Source organism: Gossypium raimondii, chromosome 11 (assembly GCF_025698545.1).
Source record: "Gossypium raimondii isolate GPD5lz chromosome 11, ASM2569854v1, whole genome shotgun sequence".
Lineage (NCBI taxonomy): Eukaryota > Viridiplantae > Streptophyta > Magnoliopsida > Malvales > Malvaceae > Gossypium > Gossypium raimondii.
The window spans coordinates 48,583,751-48,595,053 of record NC_068575.1 but is presented as its reverse complement, the minus strand read 5'-3'; the positions used below and the strand labels follow the sequence as shown (position 1 = coordinate 48,595,053).

The 11,303-nt window shown below is 34.0% G+C and overlaps 1 protein-coding gene and 1 non-coding gene across 2 annotated transcripts; one reads left to right on the top strand and one right to left on the bottom strand.

The window, feature by feature from the left end:
* Window positions 1-399: 399 nt before the first annotated feature.
* On the bottom strand, window positions 400-1,590 carry LOC105803435 (F-box protein At3g07870). The gene has a single exon (XM_012635625.2). It carries the CDS (start codon window positions 1,588-1,590, stop codon window positions 400-402), a length of 1,191 nt encoding a protein of 396 aa, XP_012491079.1.
* A 5,584-nt stretch (window positions 1,591-7,174) lies between these two features.
* Window positions 7,175-7,280, top strand: LOC128035098 (small nucleolar RNA R71). Its single transcript, XR_008191502.1, has one exon. It is a non-coding gene; the product is annotated as a small nucleolar RNA R71 (small nucleolar RNA).
* The last annotated feature ends 4,023 nt before the right edge of the window (window positions 7,281-11,303 follow it).

Sequence of the window (11,303 nt, the reverse complement as noted above, 5' to 3'; positions counted from 1 at the left end):
TTAAAACCACCGTTTTCGATCCCACTGAAAAACAGACTGTTACAAGACATTACTCATGAACCAATTTTAGAGTTGTAGTTAGTCCAAAATTATTGAGAGTTCGTAGCCATAGTAGATATTAGATCTTGAGTGACTTGAAGAGTCATATTGATCAATGCACCTCCACTCGTGGTATCGATCATTTTCCTCTCTATAGGAAGTAACCTTTCATAAAAACGAAAAATTGGATCGTTTACAGCTCTACAAGTGAAACATTGGATAGTTTTCATCTCTACAAGTGAAACATGCTGTTGCTCTAAGCAGTTCAGCGAATTTGTACAAACTTCAATAGAACAATATCATATTTTTATTCTCAAATATCCGTTTCAAATAACATAAAATCAAATTAGAACTTTTCTTCTAGGCATCCACAAATGTATCTGTGGAATTGAGGCTAGCAACATGAGCAACTGCAGTGAAACAACTTGAAATTCCTTCAAATGTTACTTGAATATCTTGGAAAGTCCTACAATGTGAATCATAAAAAACAATTGCTTTGTTTCCGTACTGCAATAAAATTCCTCCGTTCCTCAACAGGCAAAGTACTTGGATGCAATTTTTAGGCAAATAAAACCTTGAATTGCTGGAGGAATGACACTGATAATTTGACTGAAATATCTTTGGTACGTAAGCTCCAATATTAAATTGTTTGACCCAAGAGTCCTTCACAGCATACTCCTTCATAACCCAAATCTCCAGTTCTTGATTGTTGCCATCAAAAGAAACTGCCGAAAGGCAACCTCGTAGAATCACGAGTTCATGAAATCGCCTGTCCGAGTTCGAAGTGATGACATCAGGCCTAGGGACCTCCTTGAATTGCTCAGTTGCCAAGTCAAAGGACATAATAAGGTTAGTAGTAGTTCTCCAATGAAGTTTCCTATTGACCAAAACCTGAGATTTTTGCCACATAAAACGGAAAGGAAAACATCCCAAATTTCTCCAAGTGGGGCTACCAACAGTCAATATATGAACCTCAGATTCAATTAAAGAAGAAGAAGATGTTTCCGTCTGATGAGATCGACGCATGCCAAATCTAACAACACGGTGACTAAAAGTGAAAGGAGTTGTTCTTTTATATGATATCTCGACAACCTTATATTTCTTTGTGGTGGGATCGAAGCCAAATCCTCTCACCCCATCATGACGACTAAGCTTCGGCAACTCTATATAATCCCTGGTAAATGGATTGTAAATACAGAGTTCAAAGCTTGGGTGAGTGGCACGCAACAATAGCAATCCATTACATGAACTCACCAAATGGAAGTTAAGCAATGGTGGTATGGTAAGCTTCTTTGCTATCATCGTCACGTTTCCATCATTTGGGTCGCTGGATAAATCTCCAAAATAAAGCTGGTTTTGGATGGAATAACCCATGATTTGCAAAATGAAGCTTGGATCGTTCTCAACCATCTGCTTGAAATGCTTGTTGACAAGTAGTTGATCATGTGTTAAGGTACTCCAGTCTTGACACACGGACTTGGATTGCACTAAGCTTGGGATTGGAAGCCTTGATAGTATATCAAGTGCAAGCTCTTGAGGAATACGATCCATTTCGCTAATAAGTTTGTTCTGTGCTTTCTTCTTCTTCGTGAACTAGTGTTGAGAGAGGTACAAGATTAGGTTGTACTATTAATGATGGTAGGACGATGGAAACGAAATTAAAATTGAATAGAATATGACACCTTGATATTGGAAAATTCCATGTTAATAACAAACAGATAGAAAAGAACAAAAAAAATTGAAGAGCACATTAAAATATCAATTAGGGCCAACCGTTCGCTAAGAATGTGAAACCGGTCTCTGGAGTGTAGCTAAAACGGTGATTCCTAAAAGGGAGATTCTCCATACGTCCAGTGGAAAGGGAGAGAAGAAAAGAACGTGCTTGTGGTATAGATTTCCTTTTTCGTGAGCGCCATGTGCGAATCCAGCCAAAGGAACGTCATGATTCTAATTCTAATAGTTGCATTGTGGTCCCAAGTGTCCTTTGCATTTATCAATGGATGGCATCTTGTTGCAAAGTTAAACTACACAACATTCAAAAAAAAATTGAAGAAAGGGATTTGTTTTTAATTCCTGCTAAAAATGAGGGGATCGGGTTCAGATTCCTTAAAAAACAAATCAAAGAAATCAAGAGGACTACAATGAGGAGACTTGGATTACATTTCTCTTAACAACAGCTGAGCTTTTCAAAATAGAAACCTAGTCAACAACCAAATTAATGTTATTAATAACTTATCTACATTAGATACTGTAATTTGAAGTTTATAAAATATATTAGTTTTAACTCACATCCAATGTAACAATTAAAAATATTAAAAGCTATAATTAATATTTTACAAAATAAAGTAATTTATATAATTTATAAATTTATGAATCACTTCATATTAAATAATTCTATCCTTATTTGATTAAATATAAAATATATAATGAATATTAGAAATTCTATCATACGCATATGTGTAGAAACCACAAATTTAAAATACAAATGTGTGTTTGAAAATGACATACAATAAATAATGAAAGTATGATTTGAAACTAATTAATAATAACACATGAAATATATACGATGCTAAAATGAAAAAATTACATAAAATTGTTTATGATGGTGTTGTCATCAATCTTAAGTCGGTGTTGAGTTAATTTTGACACCAACTCAATCAAATATAACAATATAGAAATACAATTAATGAAGGTAATAAAGACTCCATAATGACAATTGAAATGTATATATCAAAATAAAACTTTGGTTGAGTGGTAAATTAAATGTTTAATTAATGCAATTGGTTTGGGTTCAAATTCCATCATATATGTATTTTTATTGGGTTTCTTTAAATAAAAGACTAAATTACCTTAAAATAATAATTGCAAAAGTACATTTTCGTAATTTCTCTAACCGAGTCGATGACACGATTGAGAGTGATACCAACTCAATAAAACACTTAATAAATAGTATAGAAACACAAATTTGATGAGAGAAAATATTAATGTTAAACATTATTATTATTTTTAAGTTTACTCAAGAATTATTATTGATGTAGTGGTACATAGTTTATTTATAAATCCATTAAACATCGGTTCAATCCTTAAATATGATAATTTTAGTTATTTTATTTAAAAACTATAAGGGTTTCATTAATAAGTATAAATACATAAATAAAAGTTAAAAGTTAATTTTTTAAAAGTTAAGAATTATTATTGGTGTAGTGATAAAGAAATTGTTTATAAATCTATTAAACATGAGTTCAAACTCTAAACATGTTAATTTTAATTCTTTTAATTAAAAAACTATATAAAATAATGAAAAGACAAAAAGGTCATCAAAATAATAGTAATAGTCATTTAATAAAAGGGTATATTAGTCATTTCCTAATCGAGTTGGTACCCGGTTAACCCGTGACACCAACTCAGTCAGAGGTGTTATTAATAGTATATACACACAAAATTGGTGAGAGAAAATATTTTATGTTAAAAGTTAATTTTTTAAAAAAAAAATTATTCAAGATTTATTACTGGTATAAAGGTAAAGAATTTGTTTATATGCACATTAAATATGAGTTCCATCCATAGGCATCTTAATTTTAGGTCTTTTATTTAAAAATCATATCAAATATGAAAAGGCAAAAAGCCATCAAAATAATAATGGTAATCATTTAATAAAAAAGTATATTAGTAATTTTCTAACCGTGTTGATACTCAATTAATCTATGACACCAACTCAATCAAGAGTTTTGTTAATAGTATATATTAAATAAAAAATACAAATTTTGTAAATATCATTAAAATATTTTTTTCTCAGCCAAATAGAAATTTTGTTAATGAGCAAAGTACATAAACTCACCTTATAACCCTATTGAGGAATTTAAATTACATGAAATAGTATACTGAAATAGTATACTAGAGAACGTTGGTGTCGAAACACACTGAAATGATGTGTGTTAGATCTTACGATCAAGGCAATGACATCTTCATGAGCCTATCAAAGACCCAAGCTTGGGCCTCTACCTCGTCCCGCATCAATCAACGCCCCCAAGTCGATTGGTGGACCAGCTCTCATCATTCCACATAAAAAATGGTGCACTACATACCTCTATAAATTTTTAAGAAAAAAAATGCAAAAGAAACAATATTTTACTTTAATATTATAATTCTTTTTTTCTTAGCTAATAGTCCAGTTTACTGAATAAGATAAATGGCCGGCTCTCGACTTACGAACGTTAAAAGTGTAAATGCTGAAAAAATAGAAAGATAAAAATTAAGTGCAGTTTCTGCAAACGTACATGTCAAATTGTAATATAGATGTGTTACAACAAAACACTGAGTTAGTATTTTAAGGATCGTACCCAAGCGATTGCAGATTGGAGAAAATCACTATTAAATTAATTACTAATCTGATAGAGTTACGAATTAGTAGTGTTAATTCCAATTTAAGATATAATAAAACTAATTAAATTAACTAAAACTAAATCTAATCCTAAGTTATTCAGACTTGCCTATTCCTCGTTTCAACAATGCGAGCTATTAGCCTAGAATCAATTGAAGCCCTAATTATTCACTAAGCCAACAATTACCCTTAATTTCAGTACTTACCACCCTTAGCTACGAATACCCTCTCAGTCTCATCTTCATGAAGGATTACCATCTAAGATACCCTCTCGGTCTCACCTAGGCATATGGATACCCTCTCGGTCTCACCGCTTGGCATGAGTTTTACTCAATAGGATACCTTATTGATCTCACCGCTCTAGTGTTCACACGGCTGTGTGGCCAGACCGTGTGCTGTTGTCATTTGCTTCTTCCATGCTCGTATACATGGAGGTGTAGGTCACACGACCGTGTAGGTTAAAAAAATAATTTTGAAAAATTAGCTCCAGTGTTCACACGGCCATGTGGGTCACCCTAGACCACGTGGACCACTATTTTTTAATTTATTTTTTTTTCAATTTTTTTCAAATTCTTTTTTCTTTCTTTTTTTAGTAATAAAAATAAATGTACTAATTTTTATATTTTTTTGTTTTTTAAATAAAATCGAAGTAAAATAAATAAATAAAATAAAAACACTCGGGTTGCCTCTCAAGAAGTACTTATTTAGAGTCTAAGCTCGACTTCCCTTTTTAAACTTACGGTTAAGGTGGATCTTAGATCTGGAGCTCTTCTCTCTCGTTATTAATTTCACCACCAAAATAAAGTTTAAGTCAATGACTGTTTACCTTAAATGTGTCGTATTCAGGATGTGTTACCTCAATGGTTTCGTATGGGAATACATTTTATACCACAAATGGGTTCGACCCTTTCAACTTAAGCTCTGCAGGGAACATTCGTAGATCTGACTTGTCTAGCAGCACTTTGTCGCCAACTTTGAATTGATTTGTATATTTTAAATGCACACTATGGCGTTGCTTAGTTATTTCTTTTACCGTTCTTGGGTTCTCATCAGACTTTGTTCGCCATTCATCTAATTCATCGAGTTGCACCATTTGCTCTTCACTTGTCCCTCGAGTTCTATCACTTTGAACAAGATATGATTCTAACATGTTTTCATAGGTGATTTCCTGCAAAGAACATTGAGCTCCATGATAACTAACATTAATAGAATAACTAGTATCATCTCGCTCACTAGTAACTCCCATAAAATCACTTGCTTCAAGAGTAACCTTTTCATCACCTACCCTTAGCACAAGTTCACCATTATCCACATTAATAATAAGTTTAGAAGTGGCTAAAAAAGGTCGACCAAAGATAATGGGTACCTCAATATCCTCATCCATGTCCAATATAACGAAATCAACAGGGAATATAAAGTTATCTACTTTGACAAGTACATCCTAAATAATACCCCTAGGATACTCAATTGATCTATTAGATAATTGAATACTCATCCTAGTAGGTTTTTGTTCCCCGAGACCAAGTTGTTTGAACAATTTGTAAAGCATTAAACTTATACTACCACCCAAATCCACCAATGCTTTTTCTACATTTAAACTACCAATCAAATAAGGAATAGTAAAACTCCATGGATCTTTAAGCTTGATGGGTAGTTTGTTTTGGATAATGAATGAGCAATCCTCATTGAGCTCCACAGTTAACAAGTCGCCTAACTTCCTTATATTTATTAACAACTTATTTAGAAATTTTGTATACTTTGGCATCTGCGGAAGAGCTTCAAAAAAAGGTAAGTTAATATGCAATTTTTTTCAAAAGTTTAAGAAATTTACCATATTGTTTGTTGATACGGTTTTTCTTCACTGTTGCCGGATATGGAATTCATGGTTTGTATTCTCTAACCACCGGCTTATGCTCTTTCTTGCTTTCCTCAACCCCATCATTTTTCTCAACAGCTTCTAAATTCAACCTTTTTTAGGCTTGACTAACCTTTCCATGCTTCGAACAATGATTGCATGGACTTGTTCCTTTGGGTGAGTTTTAGTGTTACTAGGTAAGCTACCTTGTTGTCTTTTAAAAACTAGTTTAACGAGCTATCCAATCTGATTTTCAAGCCCTTGAATCAATGCTTGTTGATTTTTCAAAGTTGTCTTAATATTCTAAAATCTAGTTTCGAACACCGAAATAAATTTAGCAAACGTCTCCTCAAGGTTTGGTTTCTTTTCTTGCTGATAAGATTGCTGAAAACCCGAAAGGGATTGTGACCTTTTATTACCTTGACCACCCCAAGAGAAATTTGGATGATTCATCCATCCTGAATTATAATTATTGCTATAGGGATTGTTCTGAGGTCTAGAATTATTACCCATAAAGTCGACTTGTTCATACTCTATGTTAGACTTAAAGGGTGAATATTCTAAATTAATCATCCCCGCTCCAATCGTATTGCATTGCATTGCATTGCATTACTGAATTCTCATGTTTACTATAACTCAAACCATCAATCTTTTTACTCAGTGCTTAAACCTAACTTGTAACCATAACAACTACATCCATATTTAAAACACTGGTTACCTTGATCGATTTTATTCTCATAACTTGCCACTTATAATTATTCAGTTCCATCTCTTCAATAAATTCTTAGGCTACCTCAGGTGTTTTGTTATTCAATGTTCCGCTAGCTGCCACATCAATCATTTGTCTAGTCGAGGGATTCAAACCGTTGTAAAAGGTTTGAACTTGTAGCCACAAAGGTAACCATGATGAGGGCACCTTTTCAAGATATCCTTAAATCTCTCTCATGCATCATATACTGTCTCAAGCTCAATTTGGGCAAACGAAGAGATGTCGCTCTTCAACTTAGTTGTTTTGGTCGATGGAAAATATTTCAACAGGAATTTTTTAGTTATTTGATCCTAAGTTGTGATAGAACCCCATGGAAGTAAATTCAACCATTGTTTTGCTTTGCTCCTCAAAGAAAATGGGAATAACCGTAAGTGTATGACATCATCAGTAACGTCATTAATCTTAAATATGTCACAAAACTCTAGCAACGCGTCAAACTGAACATATTGTTGCACCTTTGAATTATGTTCGACTTTATCATAAAATTATTTGTAGCAACATTTAGTTTGATGGTACTCGATTTAGCCCCAATTAGAGTAGGCTTAGTGACCGCCTTCAGACATACTAAAGTTTAGATTGTGAATACTGCCATAAAATATAAAATTATTATAACAGCCCTAACCCGTATCCTTTGCTGGAATAGGGTTACGAAGCATTATTGGACCAACAAAATAGTAAATAATTCAAATCATACATTAATACAAACATAATTAAATTTTATTCAAATACATTCATAATTTCCCTTAATCGAGCCCTCGAGGCCCTAAAAATACTATAGAAACAATCCGGGACTATATTGAACACATTTGGAAATTTTAAGAAACAGTTGCAAAATTTAGACTGCAGGGGTCACACGGTCGTGTGGCCAAGTCGTGTGACTCACACGGCTGAGACACACGCTTGTGTCTCAGGCTGTGTGGACATTTGAAATAGGGACACACGACTATGTCCCAGCCTGTGTCCATGCCCGTGTAACTCATTGACTTAGTCACAAGGCCAAGCCACACGCCCGTGTGCCAGGTCGTGTACCCCTCGAAATGATCTCACATGCCCGTGTGCTAGGCTGTGTAATAGCCTGACTTGCATGCCTTGAACCTACAGGGGACACACGGCCGTGTCGCATGGCTAAGTAGACCTAAAATGTGCCTTAGTCAACAAGTTTACTATTTTAAGCTACTTGGAACCTAAGCAAACCATTTACCAATCAAAATACCTATCTAAATTGACTTTAATCATGCCAAAACATACCAAAATCAACCTAATTTAGTGCCTAACCAATGTACCTCATTGGTATCACAAGTATACATACATTTATATCAAAACATAACATTAAATTCAACCTATTAATTCATTTAAGATATCACCTATCAATACCAACTCAAACATACCATATCTTAGCTACTTAACAACCAATTCATCAATACTCTTTTAACCATTCCAACAAGTAACAAATGGCCATTTACACATAATGATAAGGAACCAAAAGTACCAAAAGAAGATGATACCAAGCAATTTGTACAACCAAATTCATACTTAACTATTTACATATCCAAAACATTAATATCATCAATCACCTATTACATGCCATATAATCTGAAATAAGTGTTCAAAAGCTATCAAAATAAGCTGGATAGTGTAACTTGAGTGTTGATCCGATCGTCCAACCTTCTGAGTATCTACAAGAATAAAGTTTAACACAAGTAAGCTCAATGAAGCTTAGCAAGTTCGACGTATTAAATCGATAAATCTTACCGAAGTGAATACAACAATTCATAAACAATAATATAACAACTGTGCAAATTTCCTGTCATCCACAATCCCAAATGGTAATTCATAACAAAAAAATTCAAATCCCAAGTATATATATATGATAAATTCATTAGAGATACCCCACAAGATAACTTACAGAGATTATCTACTCAAATAACGGCTTACGGATAGAAGTACATTGTCGGTCCAACCAAACACACAAGATGCTCACTCGAGCCAATCCCTCCACCACACCAATGCTCATAAGAGCTAATCCAACCAGCACACCAAAAAGAAAGTATAACACGAGAGTTTGCAACAAATGCTGAACCTCGATTTACTCAGGCAATATACAATTATCTCCCTCCAATACCATCTCCACTCCTGCCATCTCCATTCCAAACCACCATTTCACACCAAATCCCAACCGTACTTTAACCCGTGTTCAAATCAAGTCGAAGATCAAGTTCAATATTAATCAAAGTTAGTAGTCTAATAATCAAAGTTTTAAAATCACCTACCAAATTTATTTGTCAACACAAGCAACCTATGTACATGCTCCTAGCCAATTACTTGTATTTCTACAAGCTCAAGCACACCAAAGAAAAGAAAAAAATCAAAGAAAAATGTAGAAATTGAAAATAAACAAGTTTTCTATATTACCCCTCACACTTTAGTTGACACATTGTCCTCAATGTGTAAACCACAAAAATATAAAGAAAGAAGTTACCCGATTGATCGTGGTCGCACCAACTGCTAATGGTGGGTCCTTCTTCCTTTGATTGTTTAAAGCTCGAATTGTTTGTGTCTCCTTTGTGTTGGGTTCCTACATAGAAAATATAAACAAAATGTAATAGAACTAAAAAATCTACTTATTAATCCTACTCCTACAAAGTCTAAGTCAAAATAATCCAAAAATTAATACAAGTCTTCCCAAAAATAAAAATGTTCAATCATCCTCTTCAAAATTCATCACCTCACTTCCGTCATCCTATTCGTTTTCTTGCCCTTCTTCTTCTTGTTCCATATTTTTTGGGCCAAACATGTCAGTTGTATAATTAGGGACCTAGATGTTGTTTTGCCTATAAAATTCTTGGAAAATCAACCCCGATTCTTGCATCCACTATATCATCCAATCTAGCTTTGGATGACTACTTTCACCAACTTCTTGTTGATCTTGTGTCAGCATCTGGGATGAAGCTAGCGTAGCTGTCACATCTTGTTCTCACTTGTTCCAATATTTTATTTGTTTGGCTCTCAATTCAATGTATTGTTAGAACAAGGTATCCGCGATGATACTTTTGGAAGGTTTCAACGACTGTTTAGTGGATGTCATAGGTACACTCACCTTTTTGCATAAAGTCGTCACTAGATGGGGAAAGAAAAGGCCCATTTCTGGCCACTAATGCATCTCTTCATGTTCTAGTGAATCCATTTACCAATGTACACTTGCTTTTTCTGCAAGATTGCATATAATAAAACTACTCGAAAAGTATTAACATTAGAAACATTTAAAGAAGGTACTATTTGCGTGCACACAAATTGAATCCATATTTTAGCTTCCAGGAACATAATGACTTGATGAAAGGACACAGGAACATTGGTACCTGAGCGATATTTCCATTCACCCCACCTTTAGTCAAAAATTTTATAATGTTATCCATAACTATGTCTCAAAAATATTCCAAATCAGTTTCATCAATAAAATATTTTTCATAGTATGCAACATTATAAAAATCATAAATAATTTGAGGGGTTACTCGCACCTCTTTCGCTTGTACAAGTATTTTATCCCAGATATGGCATTCAGTATTTCTAGACTCTTGGTCTCGTAAGGATGCATAAAACTCTTGAACAACAGATACCACAACATCATCTTTCGAGACTGTCAAAAAATGTTCCCACCTATGATATCTTACTAAAGGTCATATTTCCTTACACAAAATCACCAACGAATCTGATCCCTTTTCTTGGATAAAGGTTTTCCCTTACAGTTCAATAAAATATTTTCCAATATCCGGGTTTGCAAAATTAGAAGGGTTTGGAACCGTCAATGGTTCGGGTTCATTGGTTCATCTAACCTTTCTAGGAGGCATGATTAAACTAAGAACCAAATCAATTTATGAAGCAATATTTAATAGAATAGTAACAACTTTAAGTTAGGAACCCTTAACCTCGAAGAACTATTTGAAGTCCTTGCCATACACGTTGGTGTATCGTTCCTTTGAGTGCTACCCTCATTTGCCACCCGAAAAATTTTGAATGATGAGGGACTTCACACTAATTGTGAGAAGAGAATAAGGAGTAAAAGGATGTTAAATATGTTTATGAGGTGTATTAGGGTTATAAAAGAGGTGTTTTTAATGGTACAAATAGTGTAAAAATAATTTTTTAGCTGCGGGTTATGCAATTGGGTCGGGTCAACCTTGCTGAAAATTACAGCAGTGTCGCGACACAGGGGTTTCATGTTGCGACATCCCTGGCAGTTTACCGTTGTCGCAAGACAGAGG

Excerpts from the sequence above, each read along its gene's own strand:
- LOC105803435 (XM_012635625.2), bottom strand. The coding sequence starts at position 1,590 with ATGGATCGTATTCCTCAAGAGCTTGCACTTGATATACTATCAAGGCTT.